This window comes from Ambystoma mexicanum, chromosome 1q (assembly GCF_040938575.1).
Source record: "Ambystoma mexicanum isolate Mex_15411 chromosome 1q, UKY_AmexF1_1, whole genome shotgun sequence".
Lineage (NCBI taxonomy): Eukaryota > Metazoa > Chordata > Amphibia > Caudata > Ambystomatidae > Ambystoma > Ambystoma mexicanum.
In genome coordinates, this window is record NC_090922.1 from 551,617,722 (window position 1) to 551,640,667 (window position 22,946).

The following is a 22,946-nucleotide window of genomic DNA, read 5'->3' on the forward strand; positions in this document are numbered from 1 at the left end:
TTACAGGTGGGTGATAAAGAGATTTGTATTTCTCTCTGATTCACAGGTGGTAAAATAAATTGATTTAGGAAAATTGAATATTTAATTGTAGATTTACAAAGAGAGTTCCATCATAGTTTGTACACAAAATCTTTTCAGGTAAAAAAAACAACTGTAGACTTCCTGCAAAAGAGCTCCTATGCAACGCAAAACTTCCTGAAGCGTTCCCGGGATGTGTACAAATGTATGCATTAATTTGGTTATTTTATATAGCCCATTACTTGTTCATTTGAGACTGCACCTGCAATATGATCTCAGAAGCTGCACATATGGGGTTGTATCTTACCATATGGTGACTATGCCATGCATAAGATGACATTATGGGTGCAGTTGAGGCTATACGTAACAGATTACACACGAATTCCATTGGATTGGCAAAGGTTGCCTATTTTTCCAGAAGGCTATCATGACCGCCATTAACAGTTTGATGGTTGCAATACAATCAGGCAGTACTCAAAATACAGCTTTGTTTACCACCCACCAAATTATAACTTATGAGATATTTACTATTGCTTTAAATATTGCCTTATTGTGAGGTGAAAAACTTCGCAAAGGGCCTCTTCATGAATAGTAGCATAATGGTTTGCTTGGCAAATGCTTATCTAATACCTATGCACAAGCTAAAATTGTTGACTTTATCAAGGCTTGTTTTTAACAGGACATCAGTGCAGCTATAACGCATGTGGCTGAAAACGCACTTGGTTAGGACATTTTTATTATACCAGTAGCAGATCTACAGCAGCAATTAAGTCATTAACTTCCAGAAAAATGCTTAGAAATAACACTTGCAGACCGAAATTTGAGGTTAGTGCTTGATAGTTGTCTCCAACAGATTCTGGGAGGGTGTGTTTAGACAGAGATGGGCAGGTAATGAGTGGGAATGGCTATAGAGATTAGCAAGGCCATGGGCAGTCGGTGGGTGGGTAAGTAAATAATCCGTACCCACAAGCTGCGTGCCCCGTCCTCACATGTCATCTCCCTCTTAGTTGTAGTCTGGCTTTTAGGTGACTCCCAAAGCTAACACTGATGCATGTGGATTTTCTGAGCTTCAACAACCAGTATTTAGGAGAATCCATATCCTTTCCTGCCAGCTCAGTGATATTCTGATGAATAACACATGTGGTAATAGTAACTACCAGATGTTGTGATTCCCACCACACATCTGTAAGCCTCATAATGAGGACCTAAGAATCTTGACATAGGCTGCAAAACAATGATGGACCCTTCACCATCCATGGGCTGTTAATAAATAACTGAAAACACATCCACATCCGTGTCAGGCAGTACCCCCTCTGCATGCAGTAGACATGGGTTCCAGGTGGCCAGGTGACACAAGGATATGCACCAGTTGTCCATGATCAGGTGATATGGTTGGGTTTTTAAATGTAGGTATTGCTCTATTAGGTGTTGGGATGTTAAATGGGTGTTGAGACCCCTTAAACTTACCAAGCACAGCAATCCAGGCCGAGGCCCTGCCTGACTGGCCCGTCACTGTGTTGTGGGCCACACAGGTGTAGTTGCCCTCATCTTTGGAAGTCGCGTTTGTGATAATCAATTTCCAGCGATGATGAATTAGAATGCTGTCATTGCGAAACCATTCATATCTATGGATCTCTGGGACAGACAGTGCCGAGCAGCTCAGAGTGATTGTTGCTCCCGCTTGTAATATCTGAGCTCCAGCGGGGTTGATGGTCGTCTTCTCCGGTCCATCTGCACGAAGACAGAAAGCGAGTGTGGTTGAGATCTGAGTGGTCAGTGGCCTGGTCAAGAAATTGAAAATAGAATCATTGTGAACACCAAGATTACTTACAGGCAACAGCCACGGTCAGCAGGTCGCTCCTCTGGGAACTGATTGGGTTACTGGCTTCACACTGATATTCTCCAGAATCATTTCGGGACACGTTGGTGGTGGCCAGGGTCTGGTTGTTTGCCGACAGAAATATCCTGGTATCAATGGTGAGCAGCGGTTTTTTATTGAAGAACCAGTGGATTGTTTCTGCTGCGCTTGAAGCGTCACAGTTTAATGTAATGAAACCCCCGTTCTCCACTGGCTGCAGGTTGTTGATATTTACTGTAGGTTTACTCACAGGCACTGGAATGAAAACACAAAACAAATGTATTATATTATGTGCTGCATAGGTTATGCCTCATTTTTGGGGGGGAAGGAAAAAAGTAAGAATACTTGCCCCTAATGTACGAAGGTATTTCTTTGTGACAAGACTGCGTAGAAGTGGCAATACAGTCATGATTTCAATGCTTCCTTGGTTAGCAGCATTGCTAGCCTGTTACTTAGGCTGGATCAGACATGCAGAAAAGATCCATAGTAAACTGAGTATTTTCCTATTACCAGAGTTCACTCCCGGGTCATCAAGACTGGCCTCGAGCATTTCGTAGCCCCGGGATTATGGACTACCTTGTTTTACTGCATGGAATTGGAAGGGGGAAAAAGGGGATCATGACCCAGGAAGCTGTGTTTTAGAAGCATGGACTAATTATCCCACAGACCCAATAGCCCACCAGGTCCATCCACATCAAATGACGCAATAGAGCCAGAAGTGAGTCATTGGGCCACATTACGAGTTTGGAGGTAGCCATGCCACTTTTAACGGCATGGCTACCCCGAAACTGGGTACCGGGAATAAGGAATTACTGGGCCATTCCAACCTTGGAGGGCCCGGTAATTCCCTTTCCTGGGACCTGGTCCCGGTACATCCCCATTCCCATTTGAGCACCCATAGGGCTCAATGGGAATTGGGAGGATGCTAACAACGGGCCCATTAATGAAGGGCCCGTTGTTAGCATCCTGGTCTGCTACCGGGTCCCACTAAGGTCGCCTGGTCTGACCAGACGTCCTCAGCGGGACTCGCTGCAGACCTTGTACTGAGGCAGCCTGAATGAACGTTGCCGGTCCCATACCAGCACCATTCTTTCTGTGGCCGCACTCATTGTAATGAGGCAAATTGTCCTAATGGAATGGCTCAAAAGGCAAGGTAGAGTCATGGACTAATGAGTCTAGAACCACAGCATCATGTAACAAAGAGTCAGAGAGACTCCCAATCTATTGAGACACTTTCACTGCACCATAAACAAGAGGAAAATGGACATCCAGCCCTTCAGGTGTATGCCACAAATGATGGCACAACACTGCACTATCGCACAACAGAGGTAGAACGGACACAACATGCATATATCTTCACAAAATTTTGCAACAAACGCAATAGTGTCGTAGTTCAACTAGCCTACTCTCTCAACTGTGTGCAAGTATTGAAAGGGTTTCAAGACAATGGACCTCATTACGAGTCTGCCGTTCTGGGGACTATGGTACCGATAAGCTTACCGGTACCGTAGTTCCTGGACCGGCAGATTACGAGTTGTGCTTGAGAGTGCCTGTGTGCCCGCCAGGTCAGACCTGACAGGCACCCACGAGCACGACGCGTCGGATGCACCAGCACCATTCACGGATGGTACCGGGGCATCCGGCTTCCCCATTCCCATTGAGCCCTATTGGGCTCAATGGGAATGGGGAAGAATGTTTTCCGCCGCTGGTTTTCCAGGGTTGTAATACCCCGGTAATTGCCCATTCCAGGCTGCCGGGAAAAAAACTACTCCGGCAGCAGCCTTGCCTGTATTACAGGCACGGCTACCGCCAGGGTCGTAATGAGCCCCAATGAGCCCCAATGAGCCCCAATGAGCCCCAATGAGCCCCAATGAGCCCCAATGAGCCCCGATGAGCCCCGATGAGCCCCGATGAGCCCCAATGAGCCCCAATGAGCCTGTATTCATTTCATGGCGCACAATACTGAATTGAATCAGTCTTTACTGCACAGTGTGACAGAATGCCACCTACACAGCTTTTCTTACTTTTTGCAACACACGTTTTATTATTTGAAAATTGTTTTCAAAGAATGAAAGACTGCTCTGCTTAACAGAACCACGTTCTGCATGTGCTCTGTAGTTAAAAAGTGGTGTCATTGGTTACACCTGCGCTGACTTCAGTCTTAGAGGTATGTAACACAATCACTGTTATCTATACAGTCGAAACATTGATACTTCTATGCAGAGTCAAAGACAAACCTTCCACTGAGACGTGAAATGACCATGTATCAGATGCAAAGTTGAAATGACCACATATCAAATGCAAACGTTACATGCTGATACAAAAGTTAAGCGCAGACCTGGGATTCAAACCTGTGTTGCTCTTAGGCGAGCGTGTTGCCACTGAACTATACCACCTGTGTCATGAGACCTCTTGGCACTAGGAAGGCAGACTAATATCATACAGAAATGACCATGTATCAGATGCAAAGTTGAAATGACCACATATCAAATGCAAACGTTACATGCTGATACAAAAGTTAAGCGCAAACCTGGGATTCAAACCTGTGTTGCTCTTAGGCGAGCGTGTTGCCACTGAACTATACCACCTGTGTCATGAGACCTCTTGGCACTAGGAAGGCAGACTAATATCATACAGACGTCTGTTTGCACTTCTGGTGGTATCTCAGCTAAATAGTAAGGCTTACTATCAGCACATGCTGCTGTGTCCGGGTGCAAGCAGAGACCAAAGCGGCGGAAGCATCAGAGGGCCTGGATGCAGAATGCAGTTGTAAACACCACTTCAATGCATCATCGAAAGTGACGGCAGCAGCGGCACAGTACAAGCCCTTCAACCATAGTTTCAGTAAAGCTAGCTCACCCTCACCCAGCGTGCTTGGTGTATGCCCTCAGAGTCAGTTCTGGAGTGACCCGGAAAGCTGACGGACCAGCCAGAGTCATTAGAGACACCAGTGGGGGGAGGAGATGGTAGGGGAGACAAGGGGGTTGGCCTGTACTATTTGTGTGATCCTTAAAAGTCAGAGCTGTTCAAGAGACTGCAACCAGTGGAAACACAGAAAGGAGAGGATGCTTTTAGCCTGGTACATTTGTCACATTACTGTCAAACTTGATCTTTGTTATATATATTAACCTAATTTACTAATCCAGTCACTGGCATCATTTCCGATATGAACCTGAAGAAGTGTCGTGCAATGCACATTGAACAGCAACTATAAGCCCATAGGACACTAGGCCAGGGGTCTGCAACGTTTGGATTGCCAGATATTTTGTACTGCAAGTCCCATCAGCCTTAGCCATGCACGGAGCATAGGATTTGTTGTCCAAAACATCTGTAAAGCCAAAGGTTGCAGACCCCTGCCCTAGGGGCTCAAAGTGTCTTTTTTTGTTTTTGTTTAAATGTTTAGTGTTAGATAAGTTGGTATACAGGGCTAATCAATTCAATGTAAATATCTCATAGTGAAAGCAAACTTTTCAGATATAAATGAAACATGTATGCAATATTTCAAGATAAACTATTAGGTGTATATTATATATATATTGTGAAATTAAAAACATGAAGGACAAACAAGAACCACAGGATGGACAGAAACGAGTGGGGGGGTGACATTATTGACTGTGTAAGGGAGGAGAGGTCATTTCAGACCCCCTTGACATTCCCACATGAAATGGATCTCGTGTTTACCCAGTTGGAGGGAGACGTCCCCACGTTTGTTTGATGATTCTAATAATTTGGCCTTAAGGTAGTTACACAAAAAAAGGTAATCAAACCCATTTGGGGCGACGTACAGAATCCATTTTGTGCTATCCTAAAATGCCATCTTTTTCTAGGTCTTATAATGATTTTGCAAAAGCCATCTCTCCCGCTGCCCAGCGCCGTGCACAGTGAGTCCAGCCAACCCCCTCCTACTCCCACTGGCAGCTCTGCTCAGACCCATTTCTCATGGAAGCGCTTCGCCATGTATTGTTGCAAATGCTCAGTATCCTTCTTTCATCCTGTGAGCTCATTGCCCTGTGTGTGACCGGAGCAAGCTCTGTCCTGTGCGTCCATCCGTCTCAACAAACCTGCCTGTGCCACCTCGACCCCCACCTTTAAGTGTTACAGCTTACAGACCCTCTGCCCACATACCTCCATCTCCCTCTTTGAAGTAACTTCTAGACAACCTTTCCCCTCTGGACCTCCTCAATTGCCCACCTCATACCTAATCCAGTGAGACCATGTATTCTTCTGTAAAACCAACACCCATCCATCCACTCCTTTGAATCGTGAGGCACCAGGGGGAACAAATCAGGAATATAGGTCTTAAAGACAAGACATCTGAGATGAGGGCCAGAATGTACATATATCTGTCCACATTTTATAGCCTCCTCCATTTAATAATGGCCTCATGTGTAACATTATTCTTTGCATGTCAATGGCCATGATGTAGTTTAGATTAGTTAGAAGTGTAACATTTTGTGAACAAAGTTCAACCTTCACTCTGTGAAGATGAGCCCAGCTGACCCACGTGCTGCGAGAGTGACACCCAAGCAACAGCCAAACCTACACGGTCAGCGCCTACATTTCTATATAGTATTGATGACTCAACCCGATTGTTTCTCTCAAATGTGCATTCCTAATATGATGTCATCTGTGATGGTTTTTCCCTTTTTAATGTGCTGCTCATGTAATGCTTGGCAGAGCGCTCTCAAAGCAGCAGAGTACGGATGTGCGCCAAAATTCTGCGTGGCGCACGTTGGCGCACACGTCTCCAAACAGTGTGCGCTACGCGCACAGCGAAATCGCACATAGCGCGGCGCACACAACAAAAGTAGGAGGAACAGAGGGTGTGACACGCGGAATGGGGAACAACGCGTGAAAATGTGGGCATCACGGGGGAAGTACAGGAGGCAAATGCGCGGAACGCCCACACACACGTTCAAAACACGTATTCATGGATTCGAATGGGGCTAACGCGTGCGCCAAAAAAGATGCGCTAATCCGGAAACACGTACGCCAGCAGGAAGCAGGCGTACGTGGACCCGCGCAGCATAAAAGTGGTGCAAACAACAAACAAGCTCAGACGCCAGGATGAATATACAGTTCCTAGCAGCAGTGGTCGTGGGAATCCGCAGGAGGAGGAGGAGGATAGTCAGGCCCAGAATTTTCACACCCAGAACCAGCCTTTTTGGGATGCCTGATGACCAGGTGTATGGGAGGTACAGGTTTTCACCTCACATAATACTCGACCTGCTGAGTGAGTGGGAGGATGACCTCACATCACCCACCCTGTGCTCCCAAGCACTCAGACCACTGGAGAAGGTCCTCAATGTACGTCACTTCTTGGCCACTGGATCATTTCAGCGGACAAGTGCTATAGTGGGTGTTACGTTCTGGCTCCGTGCGGAGGCAGAACGTTGAAGGCCTCTGAGGTAGACCGCAGTGGCGCAGCTCCGGCCGGAGCGAAATGAAACACGCCACACGTTGGTAGTGTCTGTGCCCGGAACTGCTTCCCTTGCGCGGGGGCAGGACTTTTATTGAGACACCCTGCGTCACCGTGGGCAGACATAACATTCCTCCTTTATTATAAATAAACATAACAACTAAAAACACCCACACGAAGGGGCCCATGCTTATGAACACAAACATACAAACACTTTTCACTGTCACAGTTCTCGTGGTGCAAACTACCACACATAGTCATTGAGCCGAGCTGGCGGCTGGGTGGCGGTTCTTAGTCCATATCTCCCACCCCGGGAGCTGGGCTCCGCCATCTCATCTGATCTCTGACCTTCCACCTCCGGCTCACCCAGTTCCGGTTCACTCCACTGCTCCCACGTTCTGTCACCTGCATTTTCTTCGCCCTGACGATTGGCAGGTTCGTCTTCGATCAGCGGTCAGTCCTCGTCTTCTTGTGGACAGTCCCCATCAGTCTAAAGGTTGCGCGGCACCGCCTTGAACCACAGTGCATTGCGCGTCACCTGACGGTGTCCTCTTTGCACGGTTATCATGGTCCCTTGTGTCTCGCGGACAGTCCATGGGAGAGTCTCATAGCGGGAGTCCATGTTGGACTTCGTCGGGTTCCGTAACATGACCACCTGGTTGCCCACCTGGTGGTTGGATGGTTTTGACCTCCTCTTGGCACTCATGTGGGCATTGGCATCTGTTCTCCTTCTTTCGGTGCGCCCATTGTCGAGCTCGTCCGGTCTTCTGCTGGGGTGATGTGGAATGAACGACTTTATGACGGTGCCGAACATGAGATCAGCTGGGAGGACACCAGTTGTGCAGTGCGGGGTGACCCTGTAGTTTCTCAGGAAACGATAGAGGTCGACTTTCCCCGGACTGGCATTTGCTTTTGATAACCTCAACACTTTGTTGATAGTTCTCATGAACCGTTCCACATCCCCATTCGCCTGGGGCCACCGGGGCATGATGTGGTGATACCGGATGTTCAGATCTTGCAGGTAGTGTTTGAACTCCTCCCCTTGGAAGGGTGCGCCGTTGTCACTTTTGATCGTGTTGGGTAGTCCATGTGTCACGAACATCTTCTCGATGGCCGGGATGACCACTTCCGCCGCCGTGGATTCGACCACCTCGACTTCGGGGTACCGGGAGTGATCATCGATGGCCACCAGGAGGTAGAGGCCCTCACGTACTTTACAGAAGTCAATGCTTGTTGAGTTCCACCTGCAGGAGCCTCGTTCCGCCGACTGGATAGGTTCTGGATCAGGTGGGTCTCCGGTTATCAGGCATGGTAGACAGGTGTTGACTAGTTTTTCCACTTTTTTGTCTATCCGTGGAAACCACACTTGGTGTTGAATTCGGGCCTTCGTTCAAGCCATCCCTTGGTGGCCCTCATGAGCGAGGGTCACTATTCGGTCGTGCAGGCCTGGCGGGATGACGATGCGATTTCCGTGGAGCAACAGACCTTGCTCTGTTAACGACAGATCCTGGCGGATGGTGAACATCCCTGTGAGGAACGCCTTTGCTTCTTCCATCCTGTTGTGCATGTTTATCATGAAGGACCTACAGTCACCTGAAATGATGGCATCCTTTACGAAATCGCAACAGGGGTCATTGCATGTTTCTTCTGCGATATCATCAATGCTGACAGCCTTCGGTCTCATGGCCCGCACCACCTGGCAGATGATCTCCTCGCTACCTTCGGCGACCTGAACCTCCTGTGGCGTTGCCACCCGAGGGTTCCTTGAGAGGAAGTCTGCCGGGTTGCCGCTCCCCGGCTGATACGTCAACTCAAAATTATACTGCTGGAGATGGAGCAGCCATTTGGCTATTCTGGCCGGCGGGTGCAAGGAGGTGCTCATGAAGATTGGCAGGAGGGGTTTGTGATCCATGATCGCCGTGAACTTGCGGCCGTACAGATAGAGGTGGAAATGGCGGCACCCCCACAGTACGGCGATTGCCTCCTTCTCAATGTGGGAGTATCGCTGCTCCGTCGCCGTGAAAGCTCTTGACACATAGGCTATGGGTCTCTTCTCGCCCTCTTTGGTGACCTGCATGAGGATGGCCCCCAGGCCGACAGGGCTGGCATCCACATAAAGTTCAGTCAGAAGTGCTGTGTCGTAGTACGCCATTTTCGTATCCACAGAAAGCGACTCTTTGATACTTTCGAAAGCTTCCTGGCTCGCTATCCCTCATTCCCACTTCGCGTTGAGCTTGGTAAGTTCTCGAAGGGGTTCCGACAGAGGTGCCAGATTCGGATGAATCTCCCACAGTACGTGGCCATCCCCAGGAAGCTGCGGACTTCTGTGGGTGTATGTCAGTGACCTTCTGGGGGTCCGGTGAAATGCCAGTGCTGCTGAACTTGTAGCCAAAGAACAATATCTCCATCTTGAAAAACTCACATATTTCCTTATGGATGGTTAGGCCCGCATCTTCTAGTCGGCCCAGAAGCACCTGTAGTCTTCTCGAGTGTTCAACTTTGTCCTGGGCATGGATCAGGATGTCGTCACTCACATTCAGGACACCTGGTATGCCCCGGATGACTTCTTGAATGGTCTGTTGGAAGACTTTGGCCGCCGAAGATATCCCAAAGCTTAGCCGCTTGTATCTTTGCAGACCCTAATGTGTAGAAAATGTGGGTATGTACAGAGAGTCCCGGTGTAGTTTCAGCTGGTGATATCCTGCTTTCAAATCAACCTTCGAGAAGACTCTCGATCCCGTGATGTCAGCCACAATTTCATCAAGGGTTGGCATGATGTGGCGCTCCCTCTTGATGACGGTGTTCGGGAGGCGCATGTCTGTGCAAATGCGGACCTTTCCCGGCTGTTTGGGTTTCTTTGTGACCACCATCGGGGACACCCATGTGTCGGCCCCGTTACATCTTCTATAATGCCGGCTTCTTGCAATGCTTTAAGTTCTGACTCCACCTGTTTGCGCATGTGGAATGGGGTCCTCCGGTGTCTGACGGCCTTTGGCTGGACCGACTTATCAATATGGAGCTTGATCGTCTTCCCTTTCAGACACCCCATCCCGTTTTGTAGGTTGGGAAACTGTGCAAGGATGTTCTCGACCGCTTGGGCTTCCCTGACTTGACTGATGAACTGGACTAGTCCTAGATCCTCAGCCGCATCGCCACTCAGAAGGCATTCAATCCCCGCATTCACTATGTATATTTTGGACGGTAGCCTGTTTTCACCATGGCTGTGGGTGGTGCGAAATCTGCCAACCACCGGTAGCGGCTTTCTGCAGCCATATGCAAACAGGAGAGTATCTGTGTTCTTGAGGACTGGTCGTGGTTGCAGTGTTTGGAAGGTGCTCATGGGCATGATGTTCACCAATGCTCCCGTATCTATGGTCATCCATACCTGCTGGTTTTGGAGGGTGACCTGGCATTTGCGCCTCTGGAGCCATTTCTTCTGCGTAGCGTGCCCACGATCCAAGGCTTGACACCAGGTAGACTTTCCTCCCTTTGGTCTGTAGCTCTCTACCGGGGTCCTGTTGAGTCCCTGTGAGGTCATCCCCTTCTTCCTCGGTCGACGAGTTGGTTGTTTCGACTCGCCTTGTGATTGCCTGCTTCTTTTTCTTTGTTCCACTCTTCTCCTGGGGGTTCTGCGGAGGCGGTAATGGAGCGCCTGATGATCGGCACACCCTGGCATAGTGGTCCTTCCTGCCACATGCCCCACACGTTGTGCCTTACGCCGGGCAATTTTGCCATCCATGACGCGATCCACCACACCAACTACACTCCGTGGATCCCGGGAACCATGGCTGCCATCTGGCCGGTGAGTAGTTGCCGCCAGATTCAACTCTAGTGGACTGTCTGTTGATGACATGGGCCACTATGGATGACGCGAGGGCAGGTTGAAGCTTTTGCAGAGTCATGCCCATGTTGGCGGCCCATGCATTTGCCAGCTCCCTTTGATGACTCAGCTCCAGAATGCGTGTTAGGGAGATGCCCCTCTGACCCAACACCATCCTTCTTAGTTTCTCCGATTGGATGCCGTTAATGAGTTGTCTCTGGATTTCTTTCTCGACATCCGTGAACTCACACAACATCGCCAGCTTCCTGAGCCGGGTGTGGTAGGCACCCAAAGTCTCCTCTTCTGCCTGAAACGTGGTGCAGAATATGAAAGTTTCATAATCAGGGTTGAGTTGCGGGAGAAAATGAGCCGTTAAAAGCGTTTTTTGATAGTTGGTAAATGTCCTGGCCATCCGCGATAGTTAGCGAGTTGAAGATTCGTAGCACCTCGTCCCCCACATTCAATAATAGGTGCGATCTCATTTTCCTGGAGGAGGTAACGTCTTTGCACTCCATTGCCATCTCAAATTTTTGGAGCCATAGCTGCCACCGGGGTCCGTGAATGGGTCAAATGGCTGAATCATTGTGGATGAGCTGCTATGTGGGCTAGGTGGCGGTGACGACATCGACAGATTCGCCGCGAGTCTAGAGGGCATGCCGGGCCCGGGGGTGGATGTGCCGGTTGCCATGGTGGGGTGTCGTCATCACTTGACGGTTCTTTTTGAGGCCGACCTATGAAATGTTGGCAGATGGTGCCGCTGCCTCACTCCAGGTGCCCGCTGCCATGATCGCATGTGCGCACTGCGTGTGCGGTGGGCTCACACGACCAGGAGTGGTGCCAGTGGTCCCTGGGTGCCGGTCAGTCATGCGTTGCAAGAGGAATGAGTTGGGAAGGCGCCGAGCACATGTGCTGGGTCCCGTTTCCTTCGACGCCATTGTTATGTTCTGGCTCCGCACGGAGGCAGAACGTTGAAGGTCTCTTAGGTAGGCCGCAGTGGCGCAGCTCCGGCCAGAGCGAAATGAAACACGCCACACGTTGGTAGTGTCTGTGCCCGAAACGGACTCCCATGTGCGGGGGCGGGGCTTTTATTGAGACGCCCTGCGTCACCGCGTTGCGGGGCGCAGGGCGGACAAAACAGTGGGGGGGTGTCACAGGCCACGCAGTCACGCTGCCTACACCAGGTCTTGGCCATCATGACTGCACGCCCATCAGTCCGCAGGCACATATACCTGCCCAGAACACCTGCAGAAAGGCAAGCTGCCGTACAGGATTTCTACGGGGTGGCACAATTCCCCAAAGTCCTAGGTGCTATTGATTGCAGCCATGTGGCTCTACGTCCCCCTGGGCATCAGATCACATCTATAGAAACCGCAAGCACTGGCATTCCATCAACGTGCAGGTAGTATGTGATGCCAAGGGAATCATCACCTCAGTATATGCCAACTATCCAGGGTCCACCCACAACAGTTTTATTTACAGAATGTCAACCCTAAAACGGGACCTAGAAGCTGGGCGGCATGGCGATACATGGCTGCTCGGTGAGAATAAATGCCACAGCACATGCATGCATGTCAGATACTGAGTAATGTCACAACCCCACTAATGATACCCATCACCACCTTCCCAGGGGACATTGCCTACCCTCTGAGCACCCACATGATGACGCCAATTCGGAACCCCACCACGCCACCTGAGGTAAGATACAACCACTGGCGTAACAGGGGCCCCCGCAGCCCCCGTGGTGCGGGGGGGCCCGCTAGCACATGCCTGGGAGGGGGCCCCACATGGAAAAAAAATGAAAAAAAAAAATTAAATATTTTTTTTTAATTTCTTTTTGAAATCACTTTTCCTTCATAAAGAAATTATTTCTGTAACAGAAATAATGTCTTTATGAAGACAGAGTGACTACAAAAAGAAACCTTCTTTTTGAAGTCAGAGGGCTCCCCCTACCCCATGACATGGAAGACCCCAAGCTGGAGGCCTCCATGTCATGGGTTGGGGGAGTCCTATAAATTAAAAAAGAAAGTTTATTTTTACGTCACTCTGCCTTCATAAAGAAATGATTTCCGTTATGGTTCGGTCCTTAACAGAAATAATTTCTTTATGAAGTCAGAGTGATTTCAAAAAGAGACAATCAGCCTCATTACAAGTTTGGCGATAGCCTTGCCGGTAAAACCAGTAGGCTGCCGTCAAACTTACCCTTTTTTCTGGCACCTGCGAATGGGCAATTACCAGTAATTGGCCATTTGCAGGGGCCGGAAAAAATGCTCCCCATTCTTATTTGAACCTCATAGGGTTCAATGGGAATGGGGAGCTCGGATGCACCAGCACCATTCAGAATGGTGCTGGTGCATCCGACATGCTCTGCTCACGGGTGCCGGTACGCCCGCCAGGTCAGACCTGGCGGGCAGGAACGCACCCGGGACCAGAACTTGTAGTTTGCCGGTCTGGTGACAACGGTACCGGCAAGCTTACCGGTACCGTTGTTACCAGACCAGCAAACTTATACTGAGGCCCAATTTCTTTTTTAGTAATAGGGCTCCCCTCAAACCAATGACGTGTGTGAGTGTATTGTGAAAGGGTGTACACTTAAATGTGGAGGTGGCTACCTGTGTGAGTGTATGGTGAAAGGGTGCACACAAATGTATGGGTGACTGGGTGTGCGTGTGTGCGTGTATGGTGAAAGGGTGCACACTTAAATGTATGAATGGCTGCCAGGGTGTGCCTGTATGGTGAAAGAGTGCACACTTAAATGTAAGGATGGCTGGGGCGGGCATGCATGTATATGGTGAATGGTGTTTGTGCTTGCGTTCAGGGGCACAACAAAACCTACATTTCGGGGGGCTGATTCTTCAAATGTTGGAAGAGGCGCTAACTTCACGGGTGGTGGGGGAAGCAAACTTATTTGTGTGGGGGCATCTAACCTCTTTACGCATTTTAATGAGACTATTCTAGTGCAGCTTCAATGTTACAAGCAGTTAACTCTCTCCTTTAAGTGAAAAAGCACCACTTATAAACTGTTGTGAGAATGAACAGTCTCCTGTTCCCTTTCTACCCTTCCAATAACTTCCCTGGCATGAAAGTACTAAACCCACATCAAATTTCAATTGCCTAAAACATTTGGCATTTGGATGCAGTGAAATGCTTTACGTTAGTAACGGCTGGGCCCTTGTTAACAGCGAAACCCAGATGCCATTTAACATCTGTGTCCTGTTCCGGTAACTGCTCTGAAGGTCAGCCAGGTTGAGTCAACATAGCCCACATTTTCTGGGGGTGAGTGCTGCAGCCCAGTCAACTGAATATTGTTAAGCCCCTACTTGTGTTTAATGCCTTAATTACTTATTGGTAATCGTCATTAGTCCTAGCCCTATTCTTCCTTGTCCCTGTACTTGTGTATGAGGCAGTACTTGGGTATGAGGCTCCATGCCTCATACACAAGCACTGGGATGAGGTAGAGGTACATGGAAGTAATGCCTGACTTAGCTACCTGTATATTCATTACTCCTAATCCCACTCTTCCTCATGCCAGTACTTACCTATGAGGCAAGGATCCTCAAACGTAAGCTCTGGGACAAGGAAGAGGGACGTGAAGGTAATTCTGGGCCAAGGAGCTGATTTTGGAGGTTGGGGTAGGGCATGGGAGGGAGAGGGGATGTGTGGGCGGTGGGATTGTGCGATAAATCATAATGGTTGTCCATGTCCAGGCTAAGCAGGCATGATATGTGGTATTAGTGGCTAGAGAGGCATTTTGGTGCACCCAGTCTAGTTATTCCTCAGTTTATTATGACCTTTTTTTAACTGCACATTTCTGATAAAGCAGTCCTGCTAAGTGTAATTACCTGGCTAGATTGTCATTTGGGTGCTGCCAGTCTAGCCATTTCTTACTGCAGCATTGTATATTTTTTTGAGCATCTGTGATAAAATGATATGATATAAGTCTATTATAACATGCCTATACACATGTGTTTCTTGGTGCGACAAGCAATGGTGTGAAGATAGAGGGTGGACAAGACAAATGATCTTACTAGGCCTTGTGTCATTCAAATCGTGCAAGTGCGAGAATGAGAAATGCAAGGGGAAAGGGAGGGGGAAGTGCAAGGAAGAAGGGAGGGGAAAACAGGGCTGTAATGCTCTGAGTAAGTGCAGCCAGGACAGTGAAGCTCTAGGTAGTGCAAGGAGGACAAGGGACTGTAGGGTTACAGTTACAGTCCCTAAGTGTGTGGTAGGCCGGAGGCAGTGCAAGGGTGACTGATCAAGAAAGAGCCTGGACTCTGAGACTCTGAGGGTAGCCAAGCAACCAGTCGGTACAGCAGACAGGTAGGTCAGGTAGGTCAGCAGGGGAGGTCAGGTAGGTCAGCAGGGGAAAGAGAGAGCGAAAGCAGAGGAGAAGAGGAACGTTTTGAGCTGCTTCCGGAACATCAGGTGTTCCGCTAAAGTTTGGGAGGGGCAGGGAGGCATCTGCAGAGGAAAGAGATCTACCCCCCACTCTCTGCCTGAAGAAGCGTCTAGCCCTTAGAGAATTGGAGGTAGCCGGGGGAAGGGCTCGAGAAAAAAGGTATTTTGGAAGAGAGCATTGGATGTAGTGTGAGCCCAACCCCAGGAAGCCTTGTGGACAATGCAAAGGGTCTTGAAGATATGATCCCTGGGCTTGTGGCCAAGGATAAGTCTTGCTGTCCTGTTCTGGATTAGTTGCAGAGGGCGGAGAGAGGAAGGCAGTTTGAGAAAGAGGCTGTTGCAGTAGACCAGCCTAGAGAGAAACAGGGCTCTGGAGACAGTGAGCTTCTGAGGGAAAGTGAGAAAGGGAAGAGTCCCTTTGAGGAGGAGCAGCTGGTAGGTAATAGGACTTCTTGGCAACATCCGAGATGCGAGGAGAGAAAGAGAGAGTGGAGTCGAAGATGACACAAAAGGTTTTTTGCCTCGCAGGAAGGTGAAGGAAGAGGGCCCTAGGTGGGCGGCCAGGGTGAGAGAGGGAAAGCAGGGGCAGGGGTTCCAATGAGAAGGATCTCCATCTTAATGGCACTAAGGTAGATATCATTGGCGGTGCACCAATCCTGAATCACAGATAGACAGTCAGGAATGAGCAAGAGATGAGAGGAGCCTGAAGGAAAGCTCAGTGCCATCCCCATAACACTGAAAGTTAGAGGAGAAGGTAGAGGTTGAAAAACAAGGGTGAGAGGATAGAGCCCTGGGGAATGCCACAGGTAGAGAGGTGGCAGAGAGAAAGGGACCAAGTTGGACCTGGGAGGGGCAGTCCAAGAGGAAGGAGGTTAGCCACTCCAGGGCCTGATCCGTGATGCCCAGGTTCTCACGTAGTCGATTTATCAGGATGGCATGGTTGACTGTGTCGAAAGTAGAGGAAAGATCAAGGAGGATTAGGACAGAAGGAATGCTGGAATCAAAGTTAGAGAGCAGATCTTCACAGGTGTTCAGAGAGAGGTTTTGGTGCCTCTGGCAGCTCTGAAGCCAGACTGATGGTCATGGAGACAACCAACAGATTCAATGTGGAGAGTAAGCTGGGAGATGGCCAGCTTTTTTCCAAGAGTTTGCCCAGGAATGGGGTGATGGAGATTGGGCGATAGTTTGCCTGACAGGTAGGATTGACAGACGGCGTGTTGAGGAGTGGGTGCACAAGGGAGTGCTTAAGGGGAGAGGGAACGTTCCAGTGGTGAAAGAGTGATTACAGAAATCGGCCAAGGTGCAGCAAGGGTGTCAATATGGACCTTGATGGTTCTGGAGGAGCATGGGAGCACCGTTTGGACAGCACTTTCATAGATCGGACTTGTCTAGAAACCTTGTCAGGTGTTGTCAGAGAGAAAGAGGAGAAAGGACGAGGAGAGGTAGAGATGGCCAAAGGGGGGCCAAGAGAGGGAGAGGAAGAGGAGATAGTGGACAGGATGTCCTGAGTTTTAGCAGAGAAGTGAGAGGCCAGAGCCATACAGAGGGTCTGGGAGGAAACAGGAGAGGTGGAGACCGCAACAGGATTGACCAGTTCCATGCAGATTTTAAAGAGTTTGGCTGTGTTGTTAGAGGCAGCAGAGACCCAGGCTTCAATGTGTGCTGTCTTCTTGATGAGTGTTATTGCTTCGACTGGCATTTTTGCGCAACCAGTCTAGGTATGTCTAAATGTGGCCTGGCATGCTTTACTGGAATGTTATAATGTGTCTACACTGGTCTACATTGTGCAGCCAGTGGGACATGTTTTCAATGTGGCATGGCATTTTTAATAGAAACGCGTGATTTGCATGTATTGGATTGGTTTTACCCTACAAAACAATGGCAAACACTCTGGCTTTTTAGCCAGTTTTTCTCAGAAAGTGTACTGCATATTGCATTAAAACACATATTTATATCTTTCCCCTAGTACAGTGGGCGGCGTACCCCTGCAGCAGCACGTTCGTGTGTATTGCGCAAGCGTGATAATCTAGGCCGGCCCAGAGTGTGGCACGACCCATGATTTTTTGCCGAGCTGTGGGGGCCCCCTCAGCATGGCTCGCAGGGGGGCCCCCACATTTTGTGTTACGCCACTGGATACAACACAGCCCACATTGCAACCCGGGGCATAGTGGAGCGCACATTCGGAGTACTCAAGTCACGCTTTCGCTCCCTCGCCCGTTCTGGCGGGCAGCTGTTATACGCTCCCCCAGTAGTGTGCAGGATCATAGTGGCAGCATGTGTCCTGCACAATGTTGCAACACGCCGGTGCCTGCCCATGGACATGGTGGTGCCCCCACATCCCCAACCACATGCACGGCTGCTGCGCATGAGAGGGGAAAGGGCACGGGGTGAGGCAGCCCATACGCAGCTGGTGGCTAATTACTTCACCTAAAATCACACCCCTGTGGAGTGCACACAGCCCTGGCACATACCAGCTGACAATCAATGATGATGACATAAGGGACAGTCAACTGTCACAACCACACCAGCCTGAGATTGGTCACCTGGAAGTGTTACATTGTATGCATCCCTACCTACACAAACACCACCAATGCTGTGTCATAAAAAGACACACTTCTATGCTGCTAAATTCATTACCCCCTTGCAAAATACAACATGACAACAGTGCATGTCACCCAAACCCTCCACAGCACCGCCACCCAACACACCATGGCATGTAATGCTATGTGAGAGCAAACAAAGCAATCCCCAAAACCTGACACGTGTCAGTACAGTGTCCCTAATGGAAACTGGCCACACACAATATGCTCCCAGCAATATAGAACTAACAACACACATGACCAAATACTTACCAACAATACAATGCAGCTACACAACCTCAAACATAGCAAAAACATGACAGTACTAAGTTAAAGTAGTGGTAGTCTTACAACCTGATTATGCCAGCACATCGACCCCTTCAAACTGTACAGTGTTGCTGCCACGCAAATGTGTAAGTGCACTGCTTACAACATGAACTCCATCTCCAAAGTAGACGGCCTTGTGAAGACATGAGGAATGAACCTGCAAATTAGGAGGAAGACATGGATGCAAAAGCACATATCAATACACCATGCAGTGTACAATACAACAACAATATCCACTAGGAATGTATACACAGTATTGACTACAGACTGCCCACACAGCTCATGGGAGTCCAATGTCACTGTGTAATTCACTGTCACTTGGGCACACCCTTTGGAAGCCCATGGAAATAGGAAGCAGGAGGGGTGTGTGTCTCACGAACCCAAGCATCCAACCCAAACTCAGGACAAGCCTGCATGTGCCCAGCCGGAATACAGTGGATGCCCACGGGAGCCACACAAGGCAACACACTGTAAAAAAAAATCAAAAATCAAAAATGGCCATGTGGGGGGCAGGGTGGTGGGGGAGGCCACCAAGGAGGTCCGAGGACAGGGTGTGCGCCAACAGCCACCTGTGTGGATGTTGGGAAAAAAAAACACCTCCATGGGCTCATGGCCTGCACGGCTATGCCAATGTGTGAGAACTGCTGCTGTCGCTCTCATCACCCTCTGCTGCTGCCACAGCAGGTGGTGGTGCTATGGGAGGCAGCCCACGCAAAGCCCTGATATGGTCCTCCATGGCAGCAAGCATGCGGGTGTGGAAGGTCTCGTTCTGGAGGATTATAGTGCGGAGACCCCCATGCAGAACCTGACGTGATGCCCGGATCTCCTCCCAAGTTGCCTGCATCTCAGCTGAGAGCGAACGTGTGAGCCGCTCCAGCTGCTGTTCTGTCCTCAAGTTAGTGGAAACCTCAAGGTCAACAAGAGTCTCCCTGAGGTGATGGAGTTCTATCCTCAGGGCTTCCCTGTGGCCCTGGGACTCTATTGATATAGATTGGCGTATAGTCTCCAGTGCCACCCGTCGGTCCCTGGTGGAAGCCAACATGTCTTCCCTGTGTGATTGGCAAATGGAGTCTGTTGCCTGCTGTAGTTGCTCCATCTGCCTTTCAGGGAACACAATGGAAGTGGCCACCCTCTCCATTGCTTGAGCCATCAACTCTACTGATGCAGCCTGTTGGGTTGCCATACCGTACATGGATTGTTCCCATACAGTATTGCCTGGTGGTGTACGCCCATCGTGTCAGCGGGCACCACACATGTTTGGGGCAAGGCGATCTGCGCCTTGCTGTGCTGGCACTACCTGAGGCTGCAGGACTGCATTCCCCCTCTGATCTGCTGGCCCAGGAACAGGATCAGATGTTGTGGAGTGTGACCCTGCATCCGTAACCGCCAAAGGCGGACTTACCAACACTGACATCCCCATAGAGGGTTCTACCCCTGGTGCAGGTGGGTTGGACAGAACAGAATCCCTGCCAAAAATACTTACCTGCAACGGCACATAGGTCTCATCATCCGAATCAGCACCTGAATAGAGGTCTGGGGAGGTGCACCCAGAGACACCCCTGGACAGAATGGTCTGCAGCAAGATTGGGTTCTCACCCACCACCACACCTCATCCCCCAATGGTGCACGGCCATGCCTGAGATTCCTCCTGGGTCTGCACCATCTCCTCAACCTCAACAACATCAAGTGCGTCATCCCTGCAAAAACATGAAAGAGAAAAAATGGAAACAGGCATTAGCACCATAGCACACAAATAGGCCTGACAAGCTACAGAACCAGTACATGATTTACACATGTCCCACATGACTATAACCCTCCCATGCATGCACTGTCACTGAATTGGAAGGGGAGGCAAAAGGCAGACACTGATGACACCAAGATGGAAGAGCTACACATTTGCTGCATGCTGGGTAGCACTGCCATCACACATTGGCCTGTGAGTGGCATGTCCAATACACATACATGACACATGCCATCACACAGCTGGCATGTACCATAGCCATGGTACATTCCACAAGTACATCCATATGTCAGTGAATGAGTATTGTCAGCCATCCATGTGAGATGGACATGATGAGATGAAAAATGCTACATAGTGTGACAAAATAGGCATGTGCCACACACTGCAACACATCCAGTGTACACAAATACAGTGATTGCAGGCCGATGTACACATCAATGGTTGTGCACTTCAACATGACAGGACACAACTATCATGTTCCACATTCAAACAGGCCCCAAAAATTCATGTGATCAGGCCAATACTCAATCAGCCTGAATGGTCAAATCATTCACCTAACAAGGTAAAACATGTGGGCCAATGTGGGGTTCATCAATGACAGAAGCATGTCACAAATGTGACAATAGGGCTGAGGAATGAGTAGCAAAAGTGGGAGAATTGAAACAATCAGCCTGAGCGAACACTGAAAAATACAAACAATGTTGTTGCAAGATGCCACTTCAAGGGCAACTGTCGTAATGTTGCGCTAAATTACTACTGTGGGCAGAAGGGATACTGTCACACCCAAATCCAAGGCCGCTGAATGTTTTGGATGAAGCACATGGGTGACCCATACCACTCAGGCACACACACCCTCACCTGGCACTCAATCAGAACCCGTCACCCAAACACCATACACATGCATTACACACATATGCATGGGCACTCACCGGACAATGCATCGTAATCAGGCAGTTCTCCCACACCTTGGATCTGTTCCTCTGTGACGAAGGCCCCAGCAACAGACTCATGTTCAGTGAGTTTGTTGTCCTCTTGTGGAGACCCACCGCCAGTCACCAGAGTAGCGGCATGATTTGAGGCCAGCTTGTTCTTTGCTCTGCGTTTCAGGTCATTCCACCGCTTGTAGCAATCATCAGCTGTGCGCCTCAAAAATCCAAGGGCACTTATGCGGTCCGCGATGGTCTACCAGTGTGCCCTACGTTGACCAGGTGTGATCTTGCACCCTGCAGTCACCACCATTTTGCAGCTATGTGCTGACACATTCCGGATCATTAAAGCTAGGCTTCCTTGAGGTACCGGAGTGTGTAGCCATGTCTGGGGTCTCAGCCTGTCTTGCCAGAGCACCCTTCTTCCTCTTCTTTAAAGGTGGAGCAGAGCCAGAGTGGCTTCCGCCGCTCTGGTCAGTAGAGGCAGAATCACCGGTGTATTGGCTAGTAGGAGTGTGGGAATGCACAATGACCATAGGTCTTGATGCAGGCATTGGTTGCAGGGTAATGTTGGCAGGGGGAACGTCAGTTTGATGGACCTGGACTGACACTGTCCTGGCTGGGAGAGTCAGAGCTGGGGCGGATGGAGCTGCAGCTGCCCCTGCAGCCTCCCCACCCTGCATAATTGGGGCAGCAGATGACATAGCTGCCCCAGATCCACGTGGCTTGGTGACAACAACTTGCACCGCCACACATGACCTAGACTTGCTGACCTGGAAGTCAGCCAGGGAGTCATCCTGTGCCAGGTCAGGTGCCACAATGGGCTGGTCCAACAGGGGCTGAGCTGGAATGGTGTCAGCCACGTTTCCCTAAACCATGGGGGGGGGCATGGGTGTCCCTGATTGTTCCTCCACACATGGGGGCACCCTGCAAATCCCGGCCACGTCCCCTACCATGCCCACCATGCCCACCTTTTGAAGGTCGGCCACCTTTGCCTCCCTTACTGCTTGGTCGCCTCCCAACCAATGCACTGATGTTGTTTTGCGTATGTGAGTTGCAGTAAACTATTGTCCTGGGCAATTGGGGGTCAAAGGGGGAAGGATACTAGGTGGAATTCGTACCATAGTGCTCTAACAAGGCTGTCTGTGACCCCTGTGGGAAGATGACGGGTCACGCAAAGCAAAGGCAGCCCAAAATAAAAAATAAACGTGCACGCAACCACTCGTAGACCACATGCGTGAAAAAATTAACCTGCACTACGCTGTGGCACCCAGAAACACAAAACTAAGCGTATGCGTAATACACGCAGCCTACAATGACTTCTGAAGGGGAACGCGACACAAGGGGGCAAGCGCAGTTGCTAATTACGTGCGGAACTCACCGTCTGCCTGGAAAAAGAACATGAAAAATACACGCGTGTGCGCGTTGGCAACACCCCCGCCAAAAGAAGAATTGTACGCTGTCTGAGGAGACAGGACAAAAGGAGAAGTGAACTCTGTTTGAGGAAACAGGCCCAACAAAAATTCAGAAAAGAGCTGTCAGAAGTAACAGGGAGTACGAACTAGAAACGCTGTGAAGTAATCGCTTGTGAACCGACAATAAGTACAAATTTCACCCACTCGCTCTCCACGAAAAGCACATATAAGGAAATGGCGTCCTACACGTAGCTTTTAAACCGGCCACACGTACACATCAGATACGCGTGTACGCGGGCGCTTTCCTCCAATTACACGCAATGACACTCGGACGTGCAGTTTTTCCACGTGTGCTCTGTCATCACGTGCTATGAGGGAAACGCCTGCGAGCGTAATGTAACTTATGTGCTTACGCGCTAAGGGCCTTTGGTCCAATTAAATTGCGTGT

General features: G+C 49.7%; 1 protein-coding gene across 3 annotated transcripts in view; it reads right to left on the reverse strand.

The window, feature by feature from the left end:
* Positions 1 to 22,946, reverse strand: part of LOC138531401 (carcinoembryonic antigen-related cell adhesion molecule 6-like) — a 338,712-nt gene that overhangs the window by 119,690 nt on the left and 196,076 nt on the right. For all 3 annotated transcript variants that reach the window (XM_069640988.1, XM_069640989.1, XM_069640990.1), the window contains exons 3-4: positions 1,850 to 2,131; positions 1,486 to 1,749 (exon numbers count right to left, since the gene is read on the reverse strand). In XM_069640988.1, the coding sequence (XP_069497089.1) occupies positions 1,486 to 1,749; positions 1,850 to 2,131 (546 nt within the window). The remainder of the gene's footprint in view (positions 1 to 1,485; positions 1,750 to 1,849; positions 2,132 to 22,946) is intronic.